The 20,085-nt window shown below is 39.7% G+C and overlaps 1 protein-coding gene across 1 annotated transcript in view; it reads left to right on the forward strand.

Moving 5' to 3' along the window:
* Positions 1 to 20,085, forward strand: part of ccdc83 (coiled-coil domain containing 83) — a 113,089-nt gene that overhangs the window by 75,841 nt on the left and 17,163 nt on the right. The window contains exons 10-11 of the mRNA XM_059964540.1: positions 11,573 to 11,766; positions 17,998 to 18,174. Of these exons, the coding sequence (XP_059820523.1) occupies positions 11,573 to 11,766; positions 17,998 to 18,174 (371 nt within the window). The remainder of the gene's footprint in view (positions 1 to 11,572; positions 11,767 to 17,997; positions 18,175 to 20,085) is intronic.

Here is a 20,085-nt window from a genome sequence, read left to right on the forward strand (position 1 = left end):
TACTTTTGAGACCTGGGAACTAAAGGAATCTGATATTTCAAGACATTAAGGGAATTTTTTTTCTGCAAATTTCACGACATGCTGGTGATATTAAACTTGATTCTGATACTGCTATACCATAACAGGTAAGCTTGCTTCTGTTATGGAATATCAGTATCAGAATCAAGTTTAATATCACCAGCATGTCGTGAAATTTGTTGTTATGTGGCAGCAGTACATATTAAAATACTTAATAATTAAAACTGAATCACTATTATACAAGTTATATATAAAATAGTTAAATAAGTAATGCAAAAAAAAAGTTGTAAGTTGTTTCCATGGGTTCAGTGTCCATTCTGAAATCTGATGGCAGAGGGGAAGGAGCTGGTTCTGAGTCGTTGAATGTGTGCCTTCAGGCACAAGTGCCTCTTCCCTGATGGTAGAATGGAAAGAGAGCATGTTTTGGTGATAGGGATCATTAATGACAGATGCTGCCTTTTTAAGGCATCGCTCCTTGAAGATGTTCCAGATGCTACAGAGAGTAATGCCCACAATGGAGCTGATTGAGTTCACAATGTTTTGCAACTTACCTCCATCCTGTGCAGTAGCAACCCCACCCACCATACCAGATGGTGATACAGCCAGATAGAATACTTCCCACAGTATATCTGTAGAAATTTGCAAGTGCCTTTGGTAACATACTAAATCTCCTCAAGCTCCAAATAAAGTATAGCCACTGTCTTGCCTTCTTTGGAATTTCATCGATATGTTGGGCCTACAGTAGGTCCTTAGAGATGTTGATACCCAGAAACTTGAAATTGCTCACTCTTTCCACTTCTGATCCCTCTGTGAGGACAGTTGTGTGTTTCCTCATCTTACTCTTTCTGAAGTCTACAATTGGGTCTTTGGTCTTATGATGTTGAGTCCCAGGTTGTTGCTGCAACACCTCTCAATTAGCTGATCTATTCACCTCTCTAAGCCTTCTCGTCACCATCTGATATTCTGCCAACAATGGTTCTGTCATCAGCAAATACATAGATGGCATTTGAGTCATGCCTAGCCACACAGTCATGGATATAGAGAGAGTATTGGAGTGGGCTAAGTTGAATCAGTGTTGATTATCAGCGAGGTGCAGATGTGCAGATGTTATTTCTAATCCACACAGACTGGTCTTCTGATGAGAAGGTCAAGGATCCTGTTTCAGAAGGAAGTACAAAGGCCCAGGTTTTGGAGCTTTTTGATCAGAACTGTAGGAAAAATTGTGTTAAATGTTGAGCTGAAGTCAATAAACTGCATCCTGACAGAAGTATTAATTGGTGGTCCAAGTCTGCAGGAACAGCCAACAAAATCATATCTACTGTCGACCTATGGCAGTGATAGGCAAATTGCAGTGGGTCCAGGTCATGGCTAGAGCTGATTCTAGCCATAACCAACTTTCAAAGCACTTTATCAACATAGATGTGAATTCTACCATATGAAAGTCATTCAAGCAGCTCACCCTGCTCTTCTTGGGCATTGGTATGATTGTTGCCCTTTTGAAGCAGTTAGGATCTTCTGACTATAGCAATGAGTGATTGAAAATGCCTTTGAACACACTGGCCAGTTGGCTGGCAGAGGTTTTCAAAGCCCTACCAGGTACTCTATTGGGGCCTGTCACCTTACGAGGGTTCATGCTCTTGAAAGACAATCTGATGTCGACCTCTGAGACAGAGGTTACAGGGTTACCAGGGGCTGCAGAGATCCTCATATCTGTAATTCTTATTCTCACTTTCAAAGTGTACATAAATGGCATTGAACTCATCTGAGAGTGCTAGATTATCCACTACCAACGTCATGTATTTGAATGTCAAGAAACTAGTCACCATTCAAAGATCAAAGTTCAGTGTAAATTACCTAAGTATATACATCTTAGTCAAAGAAAAGTACAGCACTGAGACAGGCCCTTCAGCCCATCTTCTCCATGCCAAACCATTTAGATCACCTAGTTCCATCAAGCTGCACCAGGACCTTTGCCCTCCATAGCTCAAACATTGAAATCTATCTTGCATGCACTACTTGTGCTAGCAGCTCTTTCCACACTCTCCCGAACCTCTGAGAGAAGAAGTTTCCCCTCATGTTCCTTTAAACCTTTTATCTTTCACACTTAACCCATGACCTCTAGTTGTAGTCCCACCCAACCTCAATGGAAAAAGCCTGCTTGAATTTACCCGATCTATACCCCTCAAAATTTTGTACAGTATACCTTTATCAAATCTCTTCTCAATCTTATACGTTCCAAGCAATAAAATCCTAACCTATTCAGTCTTTCCTTATAACTCAGGTTTTCTAGACTGATAAAATTCTTGTAAATTTTCGCTGTTCTCTTTCAACCTTATTTACATCTTTCCTGTAGGTAGATGACCAAAACTGCACCCAATACTCCAAATTAGGCCTCATAATGTCTTGTACAACTTGAAATGAACATCTCTTCTCCTGTTCTCAGTGCTTTGTTATATGAAGATCAATGTTCCAAAAGCTTTCTTTATGACCCTAGCTACCTGTGATTCACGTTAAAAAAAAATTATGGACCTGTTATTCCCAAGCCTCTTTGTTCTACAGCACTCCTCATGGCTCAACCATTCACTGTGTAAGACTTACTCTGGTTGGTCCTCCCAAAGTGCAACACCTCACACTTGTCTGCGTTAAAGTCCATCTGCTATTTCTCTGCCCATTTTTCCAGCTGGCCCTGATCTCACTGCAAACCATGATAGCCTTTCTCACTATCCACTACACCCCCAGTCTTGGTGTCATCTGCAAATTTACTGATACAGTTAATCTCATTATTATCCTGATTGTTGATATTGATGACAAACAACAAAGGACCCAGGACTACCTGCAACACTCCATTAGTCACAGGCATGCAGTCAGGGAGGCAACTATCTACTACCACTGTCTGGCTTCTCCCACAAAACCAATGTCTAATCCAATTCTTGAATGCCTAGTAACTGAACCTTCCTGACCAACCTCCTATGTGGGACCTTGTCAAATGCCTTACTAAAGTCTATGTAGACAACATCCACTGCCTTGCTGTCATCAACTTTCCTGGTAATTCCTTGAAAAACTGTAAGATTGGTGAGACATTACCTGCCACAGACAAAGCCATGCTAACTATCCTTAATCAGTCCGTGTCTATCCATGTCTATAGTCTGGTCCCTCAGAATACCTTCCAATAACTTTCCCACCACTGATGTCAGGCCCACTGGCCTATAATTTTCTGGTTTATTTTTAGAGCCTTTCTTGTGCAGTGGAGCAACATTGGATTGGCTATCCTCCAATCCTCTGGTACATTACCGTCATGAAGGATAATTTAAATACCTCTGCTAGGGCTCCTGCAATTTCTGCATTTGCCTCCCACAGGATCCAAGGGAACTCCTTGCCAAACCATGGAGATTCATCCACCATAATTTGCCTCAGGACAGCAAACACCCCCTCCTCTGTAATCTGTATAAGGTCCATGAAGTTGATGCCTCTTTGGCTCACTTCTATCGACTGTTTCGATAGAGATTGCTGAGCCTCTGGCTAGGATATTTATGTCCTCGTTGTCCACAGGAATGGTACTGGAGGATTGGAGGGAGGCGAATGTTGTTCCCTTGTTCAAAAAAGGTAGTAGGGATAGTCCAGGTAATTATAGACCAATGAGCCTTACGTCTGTGGTGGAAAAGCTGTTGGAAAATATTCTTAGAGATAGAATCTATGGGCATTTAGAGAATAATGGTCTGATCAGGGACAGTTAGCATGGCTTTGTGAAGGACAGATCGTGTCTAACCCCAAAGCCTGATAGAGTTCTTTGAGGAGGTGACCAGGCATATAGTTGAGGGTAGTGCAGTGGATGTAATCTACATGGATTTTAGTAAGGCATTTGACAAGGTACCACACGGTAGGCTTATTCAGAAACTCAGAAGGCATGGGATCCAGGGAAGTTTGGTCAGGTGGATTCAGAATTGGCTTACCTGCAGAAAGCAGAGGGTCATGGTAGAGGGAGTACATTCAGATTGGAAGGTTGTGACTAGTGGTGTCCCACAAGGATCGGTTCTGGGACCTCTACTTTTTGTGATTTTTATTAGCGACCTGGATGTGGGGGCAGATGGGTGAGTTGGCAAGTTTGCAGACGACACAAAGGTTGGGGGTGGTGTGGATAGTGTTGAGGATTGTCAAAGATTGCAGAGAGACATTGATAGGATGCAGAAGTGGGCTGAGAAGTGGCAGATGGAGTTCAACTGGGAGAAGTGTGAGGTGGTACACTTTGGAAAGAAAAACTCCAAGGCAGAGTACAAAGTAAATGGCAGGATACTTGGGAGTGTGGAGGAGGAGAGGGATCTGGGGGTACATGTCCACAGATCCCTGTAAGTTGCCTCACAGGTAGATAGAGTAGTTAAGAAAGTTTATGGGGTATTAGCTTTCATAAGTTGAGGGATAGAGTTTTAAGAGTTGCTGGGTAATGATGCAGCTCTATAAAACTCTGGTTAGGTCACACTTGGAGTACTGTGTCCAGTTCCGGTTGCCTCACTGTAGGAAGGATGTGGAAGCATTGGAAAGGGTACAGAGGAGATTTACCAGGATGCTGCCTGGTTTAGAGAGTATGCATTATGATCAGAGATTAAGGGAGCTAGAGCTTTACTCTCTGGAGAGAAGGACGATGAGAGGAGACATGATAGATGTATACAAGATATTAAGGGGAATAGATAGCCAGTGCCTCTTCTCCAGGGCACCACAGCTCAATACAAGAGGACATGACTTTAAGGTAAGGGGAGGAAAGTTCAAGGGAGATATTAGAGGAAGGTTTTTTACTCAGAGTGGTTGGTGCATGGAATGCACTGCCCAAGTCAGTGGTGGAGGCAGATACACTAGTGAAATTTAAGAGACTACTAGACAGGCATATGGAGGAATTCAAGGTGGAGGGTAATATGGGTAGGGTTTAAGGGTCAGCATAACATTGTGGGCCGAAGGGCCTATACTGTGCTGTATTGTTCTTTGTTCCTGTCTCTTGAGTAAATGCAGAAGCAAAAAAAAATATTTTAAGATCTCCTCATCTGTTTTGGCTCCACACATGGATTACCATTCTGATCTTCCAGAGGACCAAATGTGTTCCTTGCAATCCTTTTGCTATTAACATATCTGTAGAATCTTTCAGGATTCTCCTTCACCTTATCTGCAAGGGCAACCTCATGCCTTCTTTTAGTCCTCCTGATTTCTTTCTGAAGTGTTCTCTTGTATTTCTTATACTCCTTAAGCACCTTATTTATTCCTACCTATGCACCTTTTTTTTCTTAACCAGGACCTCAATATCTATTTAAAAACAAGGTTCCCAACACCTATTACCTTTACCTTTTATTCTAACAGACACATACAAGCTATGTACTTTCAAAATTTCACTTTTGTAGGTCTCCCACTTACCAAGTACATTTTTGCCAGAAAACTGTATGGAAAACCGTATCTTTTTGCATACTTATTTTGAAACTAATGACATTATGATCACAAGATGCAGTGTTCTCCTATTCAAACTTCTTTCACCTGCCCTCTCTCATTTCCTAACAGCAGATCAAGTATTGCACACGCTTTCATTGGGACTTGTACATCCTGATTATATAACATACTGTATCATACACAGCACTGAGGTACATTTTATTGCAAGTATACTCTATAAATACATAACAGAATAACAACCATAATATCAATGAAAGACTGCATCAGATTGGCTGTTCAACCAGTATGCAAAATCCAATGAACTGTGCAAATACAAGTAAGAAATATTAATAATAAATAAATAAGCAATAATGGTCAATAACATGATATGAAGAGTCCTTGAAAGTAACTCCATAGGTTGTGGGAACATTTTAACGATGGAGCAAGTGAAGATGAGTGAAGTTATTCCCTTTGCTTCAAGAGCCTGATGGCTGAGGTGTAATGACTGTTCCTGAACCTGGTGGTGTAAGTCCTAAGGCTCCTGTAGCTTTTTCCTGATGGTAGCAATGAGAAGCGAGCATAACCTGGGTGGTGGGGGCTCCCTGATGATGGATACTGCTTTCTTGCAACAACGCTGCTTGTAAATGTGCTCAGTGGGGGGAGGGGAACTCTTTGATGGCATGCCGAGTCTTTGCAAACTAGGAGAGTAGAGGCGCTGCTGTACTTTCTTTGTAATTGCTTTTACAGGCTGGATCCAGGACAGGTCCTCTGAATTGATAACACTGAGGAATTTAAAGTTGCTAACCCTCAAAACTTCTGATCCTCCAATGAGCTCTGGCCTATGGACCTCTAGTTTCTTCCACCAGAAATCAATAATCTGCTCCTTGGTCTAACTGACATTGAGTAAGAGGTTGTTGTCATAGCACCATCTAGCCAAATTTTCAATCACCTTTCTATATGCTGAAACATCTCCACCTTTGATTCGGTCGATGACAGTGGTGTTGCCAGCAAACTTGAATATTGTATCGGAGCTATGCTTAACCGCACAGTCACAAGTGTAAAGCACAGCCTTGTAGTGCATCTGTATTGGTGGAGATAGTGAAAGAGATGTGATTGCCAATCCAAACTGATTGGGGCCTGCAAGTGAGGAGATTGAGAATCCAATGCACGGGAAGGTATTGACACTGAGTTCTTAAGCGTATTGATTAGTTTTGAGGGAATGTTGGTGTTGAATGCCGAGTTGTAGTCGATAAAGAGCATCCTGATGTATGCATCTTTGTCGTCCAGTTGACTGAAGAGTCAAAGAGATGACATCTGCTTTGGACTTGTTGCTCTGCTAGGGAAATTGAAGGGGATCTAAGTTACTTCTCTGACAGGAGTTGATAGGTTTCATCACTGTGGATATAAGTGCTGCAGGATGATAGTCAATGAGGCAGGTTACCATGGTTTTCTCAGGCACCAGTATAATTAAAGTCTGCTTGAAGCAGGTGGGTATTTCAGTCTGCCAAATCGAGAGGTTAAAGATCTCAGTGCACACTCCAGCCAGTTGATCAGCACAGGTCTTCAGTTCTTGGCCATGTACCCCATCTGCACCAAATGCTTTTCAAGGTTTAACCCTCCTGAAGGCTGCTCACACGTTGGCCTCAGAGATTGAAATCACAGAAGCATCAGCGGCTGCGGGAGTTTGTGATGGTTCCTCCGTATTTTGTTAGTCAAAGCGAGCATAGAAGGCATTGAGCTCATCTGGAAGATAAGCCCTGGAAGGGTTGATAGCATTCAAGCCCTGCCACAACTGTTGACCATTCTTCATTGATTCAAGTTTAGTCTGAAATTGTCTCTTTGCCCATGAGATGGCTTCCCAGAGATCATACCTGGACTCCTTGCAACTTCCTTGGTCACCGTACTGTAATTTCTCTGGCCTGACCTTCAGCAAATTGCAGATCTCATGACTCATCCAGGGCTTCTGGTTGGGGAAGACTCTAAATGATTTTGTGGGGGCATACTTATGTACAACTATTTTAATAAAGTCCATGACAGCCATGATGTATTCATTCAGAATCACAGTTGAGTCTTTGAACATGGCCCAGTCAACTGTCTCAAAGCAATCTTGTAGCCACTCCTCTGCCTCCCATGACCACCTCTTTGTTGTCCTTATCTCTAGAAATTTACTCTTTAGCCTCTGCCTGTATGCAGGTAGAAGGACAGCCAAGCAGGGAGGATTTCTCTTCCAACCCTAATTAAAACTGATGGATTGGATATTCATTTGAAATATCATCTCCTTGTTAGAGTAGTTTCTCAGGAAAAGTGATAACTTGCTTCCAGACTGGTTTTGTGGTTTCTGAGGTGGCTGATGGGGACATTATGAAACTATAAACTGTTCCACAGTTTGGAGCAAGTGGGTGAGGAACATGGAATATGGCACAACTATTTTATCACTGAAGCAGGCATAATGTATTCCTGATGCATTCCTTTGAGGTTCTCAACACCATTACAAATACTCCTCCTCTACTTTGAGTGGCCACGGGTTAAATGTTGGTGGGGAAGTTGCAAATCTTGAAAGAAGCTTTGAGCTTTGTGCACTTGATAATTTCTTCTCATGATAAGATTTTATAAATGAGGGTCTGTTTCATGAGTGTTTTCAGGACTGAAAATTTTATATGGGTAACTCACCAAAACCAATAGAGTGACAGTGTTAGAGGTGTTGATCTGTGCTGTTGGTTGGGTTATCCCTACAGAAAATTAAGGATTTTGCAGTGGTTTGAGATGTCTGCTGTAGGTAGGCCAATGTCTAAGCAGCATATATCTGGTCAGGGATCACTGATGCCCCACATACCATTGGTTTCAGACCAGATCTTAAGTCTTGATGTACAAATACCCTTTTCCCTCAACAAGGTTGTGCTAGCATATTGAATGTTGTGGGAAAAAAATATCATTCATACGGGAAGAGGTGCATATTTTCCTGGGTGTCATCATCAATCTTTATTGTTGAAGGACAGTGTACTAAAAACCACAGAGTTGAGAATGTTGAGTTTAATACCCATCCTCTAATAAACCCTGGTGAACAAAAAGGACATTCTGTAGTTAAGCTTCCATGAATGCATAAATACAAGAGTCATCTTCTGGAATTCAGAAGAATGAAAGGCAATCTTAGAGGCAATATAAAATTATGAAAGGGATAGATAAGATAGAGGCAAGAAAGTTGTCTCTGCTCATACATGAGACTACAACTAGGAATCATAGCTGCAAGATTCAGGAGAATAGATTTAGGATGGAGATGAGGAGGAACTGTTTTTTCCAGACAGCCCTGAATCTATGGAATTCTCTGTCCACTGAAGCAGTGGATGCTACCTCAGTAAATATACTTAAGACAAGGTTGGATAGATTTTTGCATAATAGGGGAATTAAAGGTTATGGGGAAAAGGCAGATAGGTGGAGATGAGTCCATGGCCAAATCAGCCATGATCTTATTGTATGGCAGAGCAGGTCAGCTGACCTACTCCTGCTCCTATTTCTTATGTTCATACTGTAGATCAGCTACTGCATTTTCAGTGATTTTGATTATTGAACATAGTCACCTTCAGTTGAGCAATATCTTAAATGTTGCACCTCACCTCTAACAAATTTATGGGGATGTTTGTTGGAAACTAGACATAGCTTTACAGAAAGGAACGTTTAGAATAGTACTGGGGCTTGGCAAAGGCTTGTTTGACACTTTCTTCACCAGGATTGGTTGGTATTTTAGCTTGCATGTTACCATGAGTCAAGTTCAAGAATTTGAAGAGGTGCTCCCTAGTCCCTCAAATTAATGAAGTTGGAGGCTTTGTTGAGGTTGAAGGCAGGCACATAGAGTGACTTGCTGCAATCTTATTTATTTTAGAGTTGTTCCATCTTGGAGTACATTTATCAAAGAAGAACATATCAATTTTGCTTTGAGATAGATGGAATTGACACTATGATTAAGGATACAGCTCTTTAGACCCTGAGATGAGATAGTTGATAGAGAACTGATGATGATTTTCCCTGTGGCAGACAACAAGTAAACCCCTCCATAGTTACCATTGTTAGGCATGTCTTATTTCTCAAAAATGATCATGATTTCAATGTTTGAGGTTCCTCTTCCCAGTGGTGGGAAATGTGATAATGGATTTGATAAACTTGAATTGCTTTGAGTACCTTCAAGGTTTATTTTTAGCCAAAGGTGATATATAGAGATCTAATTAGTAGTGTTCAAAAGAACTGAATTGAACAGCATCACATTACAAAAACCCAGTCACAGAAAAACCCTGCTTAACCTTGAATTCACTAATTGATTTATCTTAGCCATTTTTCATAAAGACAGTGAAAGTAGTAATTACTTTTATTATGAAAGTTATTAGACATTGTGGCACTCTATTGGCAAGTGGTACACTAAGGAGCAATTTCCAAGATTGAATCTGTCAGGTTCTGAGGGAAGCAAAAAGATCACTGAATTACTGGAGGAAGGAATGAGCATTTAATCCAAGAGGTGAATTTTAAAACACCGAGGATGAGTTGGTGGAAAAGAAGCAAGCATGGGTGTATAATGGGGCTAAAGATGAAAACAGTGGTGGAAGTATTGCATTCAGTACTGAATAAGTCATAACTTCCTCATCTAACACTAAGAGAAAACTAATGAGGTAGTAATGAATTGATAGAAGTATGATTAACCAAAATGTTGAAAGTGGTCCTATCTATGGGATGGCACCAGAGCTACATATAGATGGGAAATTGGGAATAATCAAATACAGATCTCAAAAATGCTGGGATTAAATAGTACAAAACGAGAAACAAAATCTCTCATGGAGCTTCTCAACAAAGGATAGGTAGGAGAATAGAATCAAGGCTAGTTTATCCACTCAAACTAGTTAAGGGCATAAACATTGTTCTGATCATGTATTTCATCTTCCTGTAAACAACAGGCAAGTCAGCTATCTTCACCTAACTACTGACAAGAAATAAACCACCTGTAGCAACATTTTGGTGTAAGAGGACAAAACCTGAGTGCACTGTGGCAAAGTGATTCCCCTCCCAAAACCTTAAAACCAATTAACCATCTTGAAAGGAAAAAAGAACCCTGAAATGGATGGATATGGCCAAATCAACTTTCAAGATGCTTGACTTTATACCAATTAGAACAATTTGCTTGACTTGTACTCACATTTCTAGGTTATCCACAGTGTCACCCACATCATAGGAATAATAACTATTTCTGAGCAAGTAGCTGCAGATGCAGAACAGATGTTGGAAAAAGAAGATAAGCTCATAAGAGGAGGATTAGATCAGTGGATCCACAGAGGAGGTAATACAGTGCAGAAAAAATCCAGCTCCGATTAAGAGTAGAAAATTGCATCCATAGTCCTTTGTATTCAGGAATATTAATTTTCACTGTTTGCATTAAGTTTTTATGAAACCAGATGTATACAATAGGATTTAAAGAATGGCACCAATTTTAGGAAATACAGAGAAGACAACTGCAACAAAATAGAAGTTGTTAAACTAGTAGAATAGGATCTTAAACAATGAACTAATTTCAATATAGACAAATGAGTTGTGGTATTTAAAAGTGATGAATAAGAGCCTAACTACTTCTAAAATGAGGTTGAGATTCAAAGAGACCTACATGTACTGGTAAACAGATCACTAGAAGTAGTTAACCAAGTTAATAAACTATGAGATAGGCAAACAGTGCACCTCCACCATTAATAGCTCTTTGCTCAGCCAATTCTAGAGAAATAGAGCTGAATTGTAATATTAACTATTTACTGCTTGGGTTAGACCACATTTAGAATTCAATGTTCAGCTACGATCTACAAAAGAAAAAAAGCTATAGAATGAGATTGATACTCTGAGCAGACCATGGCCACTTTTTAATCTAAAAATATAGATAGAATTTATAGAAGTCTTTAAAAAGCAGGGAAGGTTTGAAAATGTACATGGGAAGATGTTTTGATTTTCAGAGGCACGAGTTCAGATTAATTGAAACCTGCTGGAAAAACCACCTGAAGTCAGGTTGAGACATACTACCTCACTAGTACTGTACATGAGTTAAAGCTCATCGTCTTAACAGCAACTGTTTCCACCACTGCCTTTAACATAACAAAAAAAACGTTAAATTTCTTTTTTGCTCTTGCAGAAATTGATATCAACTTTAAACTACCAAAACCGAAGAGCAAAACAGTCCCACAAGTAGAGAAGGAAATTTCCTCAATGCAGCTGTTTTCAAAAAAGGAAAAGACAGAAAGTGATGAAGAAATGCAGTTCCAGTTAAGCGAGTCTGTATCGCAGAATCTCACATATTTGCTGCAGGAAGATGAAAATTTCTTGGAGGTTAGTTAAATAAATCAAAATATTTTTTAAAAAACCATATCAGCACTGCTGCACAGAGTACATTAGTGATAGAGATGCATTATACAGTATAGTTCAAGATTAATTTTCATATTATGTAGAATACTTGGGAACCCCAGTTTTGAATACATTTTTATAAGTACACCAATTAATGTTAAGTGAAAAAATTGATTTATTGGTCAGGAAAAGTTAAAATGGGTCGTAACACAAATACAAATCTGGACAAGTTAGAATATAATTCCATCATTATATAATGGGGAAATGTATTGTGAACATCCATTGTCCTGAACAGATACTTTAATTCCCTGTTGACAGTTTACCTGCACATAGTGATGTGGCCTCACTTTAACCAGCTTTCCATTGTCCACATTCCTTTTCTTATATTGGTATCATCTCATACTTAAAAGTCTGAAAGGAATATGAAACATTATAATTCTCAAAATGCATACAAATATCTATTTGACTTTCTGAGTGTGTTCAGCATTTTGTTTTCATTGCATATTTTACAAATAGTGACATACATAAAATATACTGCTTTTCAATGTTGCGTCAACTCACAATGCTTTGGGGAGTAAACACATTACAGTAAGATATCCCATTGTCTGGAAATCTGATGGTTCAGACTTGGCTTTCTGGAGCCCTGTTCTGATACTCCTAGTATCAGAAGTATCCTAGATACTCCGATTCTCATCAGCAAATTCCTTTTTAATTCACCAGGGCCCTGAAGGTAGCACTCCATTTATCACAACGGATATGGTTTCCCACCACTCTTTTAAATTCAACAGGGCCCCATTTCTTGTATTGCCATTAAACTCAACAGATTTTGTTATTTGCAATCTTTTTAAACTCACCTGGTGCATTGTAAAAGTTAGTTTATTACTGCATAGAAGAACAATTAAAAGTGGGTTGGAATTTTAATATTAGTAACATCTAATAGGCTGCAAAATCTGCCAGTCCAGTACAAAAGTCCCAAGTTTTACTGTATATGAAACAATAATTAAAATTTTGCAAAAGACTATATTTCTGTTTGTTCTTGATTTGCTAAGAAATCAGCATTTTGGTAAATAGTTCTAACTACATCATTAACCCACACTATCAAATTATTCATATTTGTCATGTTTTACATTTTCTAAGCTATAAAGAGAATAAAATTTATAATACACTAAGTCATAGGAGCAGAATTTGAAAATTCTGCCCATCAAATCTGCTCTGCCATTTCATCCATGCTGATCTATTATCCCTCTCAACCCCATTTTCCTGCATTCTCTCTGTAACCTTTGACACCCTGATTAATCAAGAACCTATCAACCTCTGCCCTAAATATACCTGAAGTCTTGGTATGCACAGCCACCTGTGGCAATGAATTCCACAGATTCACCACCCTGTGGTTAAAGATATATTTTTCATTTCTGTTATAAATGGATACCCTTCAATTCTGCGGCTGTGCCATCTGGTCCGAGACTCCTCCACTATAAGAAGCATCTTCTCCACATCCACTCTAACTAGGCCTTTCAATATTCAGAAGTTTTCAATTAGATCACTCCCCCCTCAATCTTCTGAACTCCAGAGAGTACACACCCCAGAGCCATCAAACACTCTTCATATGTCAACCTTTTCTGGGATCATTCTCATGAACCAACTCTGGACCCTCTCCAATGCTAGCATATCGTTTCCTTGGGAAGGGGCCCAAACTGCTCACAATTCTCCAAGTGCTGTCTGACCAATGTCTCTTCAAGCCTCAGCATTACATCCTTCCTTTTGTATTCTCATCCTCTCAAAATGAATGCTGATGTTGCATTTGTCTTCCTTATCACAAACTCAACCTGCAACTTAACCTTTAGGGAATTCTGCGTGGGGGCTTCAAAGTCCATTTGCATATTTGATTTTTGAATTTTCTCCTGACTCAGAAAATAGTCCACAACTTTTTATTCCTTCTGCCACATGCATGACCATGCATTCCGCTCTATATTCCATCTGTCACTTCTTTGGCCATTCTCCCAATCTGTCTAAGTCCTTCTGCAGACACCCTGCTTCCTCAACACTACCTGCCTCTCCACCTGTCTTTGTATCATCCTCAAACTTGACCACAAAGCCATCAATTTTTTTCATCAAAATCATTGACATATAACGTGAAAAGAAGCAGTCCCAAAGACCAACCTCTGCGGCAGACTACTAGTCACTAGCAGCCAACCAGAAAAGGCCCTCTTTATTCCCACTCTTTGCCTCCTGCCAGCCAGCCAATCTTCAATTCATGCTAGTACCTTTCCTATAATACTATGGGCTCTTATCTTGTTAAGCAATCGCATGTGTGGCACCTTGTCAAAGGCCTTCTGAAAATCCAAATAAACAATATCCACTGACTCTCCTTTGTCAATCCTGCCTGTTATTTCCTCAAAGAAATCCAACAGATTTGTCAGGCAAGTTTTAAGGAACTTAAAACTCAAAAACTTAAAACTTAAACTCAAGGAAATTATGTTGACTTTGGTCTATTTTATCATGTGCTTTCAAGTACCCCAAAAACCTCATCCTTAATAATAGACACCAATATCTTTGCAACCACTGAAGTCAGGATGACTGACCTAAAATTTATTTTCTTCTCCCTCCTTCCCTTCTTGAAAAGTGGAGTGACATTTGCAATTTTCCAGTCCTCTGGAACCAATCCCAAATCTAGTGATTTTTGAAAGATCATTATTAATGCTTTCACAATCTCTTCAGCCACCTCTTTCAGAACCCTGGGGTGTAGTCCATCAGGTCCAGGTGACTACCTACCTTCAGACTACCTTACCTTAGTCTCACTTCTGCCCCCAGACTCTCACATTTCTGACATTCTGCTAGTGTCTTCCATAATGAAGAATGACACAAAATACTTAAGTACATCCGCCATTTCTTTGTGCCCCATTACTACCTCTCCAGTATCTCTTTTACTCTTTATATAACTTTTTGTATCCTCTCATATTATTGGCTAACTTACCCTGATATACCATCTTTTCTCTCATTATTGACTTTTTTAGTTGCCTTCTGTTGGTTTTTAAAAGTTTCCCAGTCCTCTGCCTTTCCACTAACTTTTGTTGTTATATGTCCTCTGTTTTGCTTTTATGTTGTCTTGCATTTTCCTTGTCGGTCACAGTTGTCTCATTTTAACTGTAGTATACTATTTTTGGGATCTATGGGGTGCATCTTTTCTGTGACTTCTAAATTGCTCCCAGAAACTCCAGCCCCACTAGGGCCCCCTTCCAATCAACTTTGGCCTGCTTCTCTCTCATGCCTCTGTAATTCCCTTTACTCTGCTGCAGTACTGATACATCTGATTTTAGCTTTCCCCTCTAGAACTGCAGTGTGAATTCTATCATATTATGATCACGACCTTCTAAGGGTTAATTTATCTTAAGCTCCCTGATCATCTAGGTCATTATATAATACCCAATCCAGAATTGCCATTCTCAACTGCAAGATGTTCTTAAAAGCTATCTCAGAGGCATTCTACAAATTCCCTCTCTTGGAATCAAGCACCAATCTACCTCCATATTTAAATCCCCCACAATTTTCATAGCATTGCCCTTTTTACATGCCTTTCAAGCTCAATCAATTTTCTGAATGTTATTCTTTTCCATAAAGACAAGATCAAAATGCAGTTAATTTTTTAGAAGGTCAAAATGGATCACCATATTGTTTCTCCTTTGAAGAAATACAGATAAATTCATTCATGTTAATTGTATATTGGTCTCACGACAGTAGAGATGAGAAACTTTTACCGTTTGACTATTCTTAAGTGGTTGAGCTTTGTGTCACCTACACTTTCAGACTTTGATCTCTCTTTGGCCATCTTACTATTTACAGTGATATCCATTATAAATTTAAGGAGTAGCACATTGCTGTGTTCTGCACTCAATACTTAATACAAGTTTAGGATAGCCATTATATTGCCCCCTACAGACGAAGCAGGAAATTTCTGTTTTCATTTGTTCCTTTGTTTACACCAGTTTCTAATCGCTTGTACCTAAAAGTAATGGCTGCCCCGATAGCTTAGGTCTCCACTCTATCACAGATGTACTCTCTTTTCTATGTCTGACTGCTCTTTCTGCAACTTCAAACACTTTCTCACCTTTCTAGTTTTGTCAAAGGCTCGTGGCCTTAAGTTTTCATTCTATTTCCTTTTCGTGGGTATTGTTTGACCTGCTAACATGCCTAGCGTTTTCTCTTTTTGTTTCATTTGCCTTACATTATTCAAATGTATCAATTTTCTAAAGATTGTCTCATTAAATCTCTTCACTGAATGCAATGTAACACCGCACTCTAGTGGCTGAGGCCTATGATAATCTTTCCTGGTACTTATGCTGATCTGTGCTATCCTCTAAATGGCATACATTATCAGAACATGGAAATTGGGAGTGACAGAATCTCTACCTTTACACCAATTGTAAAACCAACCAACATCTGATGTATGTTCTTGTCTACCAAAAAAAAGGATGATTGAAATTTGGCAGAAGTGGAGTGTAAGTGGTGCATTCTTACATTATCTGTGGCATGTAAATCATAAGATAATTGTAGATGAAGGTGAATTAGGAAATGGCAAAGAGGGCAGGCTTGCTCCACCATTCAACAAAGTCACGGCTGTTCTTCTGCTTTCAGCACCATTTCCCTGTCCTATTCCCTCATGCCCAGATTCCATTAATTCCCAGAAAATACATACCAGTCAAAGACCTTTACATCCTCACCATTTAATATGGACAGAACGGTAACATAATGGCTAGGACAACGGTTTACAGCAGCTCAGTCCCAGCTTTATTTCCCATCGCTGACTGTAAGACGTTTGTATGTTCTCCCAGCAACTGTGATGTCCTCCAGATGCTCCAGTTTCCTCCCAGTCACAGATGTATCAGTTGGTCAGTTATTTGGTCAATGTAAACTGTCCCATAATTAAACTAGGGTTAAATCAGGGGTTGCTGGGCGACATGGCTGTAAGGCTTAGAAAGGCCCTTATTCTGTATCACAATAAATAAATAAGATCACAAATGGCCCAATTGTATCCTCAACTCTGAATTTCTATCTATCCACAATAACCTTTGTCTCCTTGCTTATCAAGAATTAATCTAATTCTGCTTTAAGATTATTCAAATGTTGGCTCCACTAACTTGAGGAAAAAGCTTCAAATGTCACCACATAGAGAACCCCAGCCTCATCTGTCTTAAATCGATGACTGCTTACTTTGTAAATACTGATGCCTTGTTTATTTCTGCTCTTCCACTAGTAGGGATGCCACTGATGGTGAGCCTCTGCACCGATTCTGCCCATATACATCCCCTATTTAAACACTGCATAATTTGCAGTGCGCCTTCATTTGCTGAATCTCCCAGGGCTAGAATTCCCTCCCGAAACAGTCCAGTTTTCCTTTAACAGACTTTTGGTACCCACTTCAAATAACTTTCAATCATCAACCCTAATGGGCCTAAATTAAATTGCATTTTGCCCACTGTTGCATAGATCCATCAACAACCTCCACTGAGCTCAGCTTGTTTCTAACTTCCATTCGATGCACAAGATCAATGAAAGCATCTTAAAAGGCTGAAATAGGAACCGGCTTCAGACATTGCGCAATTCACCACACCCGTGTCTCTGCCAGCTAAGTGGGCTTTTTGCACAAAATTATAGATCATCTTCCTGTCAGTATATTGGACTTCCCATTCCTCCATTAGGCTTCATCCAAGACTGAAGAACAAACATCCTGAGCTCAAAGTCTAGATGTACTTCATATTTGCCCACTCAGCTTTACTATAAGCACTTGATTGATAAAGGGTTTATTTTCCCATATGTTACATTGTCTTTATCTTAAAGTACTAAAATTGCATTGAGTACACTACAATTATTTTTAAAATATTTGAATTTGAATTGTTAAATGTGTCTGATAATCTGACCGTGGCAGGCTGGCCTCCATTAGTCCTGACGAAGGGTCTCGGCCCGAAACGTCGACTGTACTTCCTATAGATGCTGCATGGCCTGCTGCATTCCACCAGCATTTTGTGTGTGTTGCTTGAATTCCAGCATCTGCAGATTTCCTTGTGTTGGCCTCCAGCTCAATCCTGTTTTACAGGACTACAAGTATGGAGAAGCAGCTGGCCTTGGTCAGATTATCATATTCATAGACTATTTGGAATTTGGTACAATCTTAAGAAAGTTATTATATAATTGAGAAAAATATTTCTAATTTGCCTCAAGTATTTAGAGTGTGGTGCATTTGAGCAGAGGACTTTGCATGTAAAAGGCCAAGCTATGCTGCTTCAAGCAACTGAGCAACCTACTGGTCAAGGAGAGAAAAATGAACAACAAGAACCACGTGAAGCAGAGCTGAGATGGCCTGTCACAAGTACAATGTTGAAATCTGTTATTTTATAGGTATTACATTTCTTATTTTAGAATCATTAGTTCATGTGAAGGTGAAAGTGTTACTGCATCACAAACTGATGTTTCAAGTTGCCAGTAATTTAGTTTATTTCTCTCCCAATCAAGCCCAGCTAGGTAAACCAAGCTTCAGTTTGAAGAATGGTTCTACAAACAAGGACATCTGGATTCTCCATCAACTCCACTGAACTTTATAATTGAAGTTGATACACATTGTTCCAAATATATGCATCAGACTCTCTTGGCAACTTGAAACTAATTTATTTTAATGAGCTTGATGTGTGACCATATGTATATCAATATTTAAACTTAGTGATAAATTTTACAGGAAATAAAATGCTTATTGCATGCAAAACTTGGAAGAGTGAAATCATTAAGGAAATTCATATCCATAAATGTAAAGTCAACAACTACCCATGAATACTGAAAATCGCCTTCATCTCATTTACTCAGTGTTTCAGAGGGAGCTGGAGAATTAATACAAGAACAAAAGAAATAGCAGGGGTAAACATTTAAAATCTGCCATTCAGCAAGATTGTGGCTGATCAACCTCTACAATTTTTCTCATCTCTATCACTTAATTCACATCAGATTCAGATTTACTTATCACATGTACATTGAAACATAAAGTTAAGTGCAGAATCGCACAGAAATCTATCCATTTTAAATGAACTCTGAGTGAGGTGTGAGAGCACTCTGGGTAGAGTTCAACACTATGTCACGGAACAGAGTCCATGATAGTTGCAGCTAAATGGCTCATACAATGAAAACAGACAGTCAGGCTTCTTGTAGTAAATTTCAAAGTTCAAACGAAATTGGTTATTAAAGCACATAAATGTCAACATATACAACCCTGAGATTCATTTTCTTGTGGGCATGCTCAATAAATCCATAATAGAATTATAACCATAATAGAATCAATAAAAGACTGTACCAACTTGGGTATTCAACCAGTGTGCAAAACACAACAAATTGTGCAAATACGTAAAGAAAGAAATAATCATAAATAAATAAGCAATAAATACAGAGATCATGAGATGAAGAATCCTTAAAAGTGAGTCCATAGATTGTGGGAACTGTTCAGTGAGGGAGGCAGGGAGGGAGAGGGAGGGGAGGGAGAGGTAGAGGGGGTAGGGAGGGAGGGAGAGAGAGTGGGGAAGAGTGGTAGAGGGAGAGCGAGAGGGAGAGATAGAGAGATGCATTGCAGAATAGGTCCTTCCGATCATTCGAGCCGACCGCCCTGCAATCCCCTGATTTAACCTGAGCCTAATCATGGGATTATTTACAATGACCAATTGACCTACCAACCAGTATGTCTTTGAAATATAGCAGGAAACCAAATCACCTGGCGGAAACTCTTGCAGTCACAGTGATAACATACAAACTCCTTACAGAGAGTGGCAATAATTGAACCCAGGTCACTGGTACTGTAAAGTGTTATGCTAACCACTAGGCTGCTTTGCTCAATGGTGGGGAGGGCTTTACCCTTGACGGACCTTATCCACTACTTTTAGTAGGATTTTCTCTTTGAGGGCATTGGTATTTCCATACCAGACTGTGATGTAGCCACCACACATCTATAGAAGTTTGTCAAAATTTGGTGATTCCTAAGACGATACTGAAGATCAAGAGCTCAGGAAGTTGGAGGTATATAATCTGGAACAGATCAACACTAAGAAGGTTTTAAATGTTATGAAATGCATAAAGCTTGATAAATCCCCAGGGAAGTGTGGAAGTTGTGGTAAGGCAAGGGTCAAAGACAACACGCAGGCAAGGATGAATGCAGTGGCGTGTAGTCAAATCCAAACCAAGGAGACCTTTGAAAGGACACCACTGGAGCCAATCTTGCCCATTGCAGACAGATGGGCAAGAATAACTGTGGCAGTGCTTAACAAACATATAAGA

This window comes from Hypanus sabinus, chromosome 3, assembly GCF_030144855.1.
Source record: "Hypanus sabinus isolate sHypSab1 chromosome 3, sHypSab1.hap1, whole genome shotgun sequence".
Lineage (NCBI taxonomy): Eukaryota > Metazoa > Chordata > Chondrichthyes > Myliobatiformes > Dasyatidae > Hypanus > Hypanus sabinus.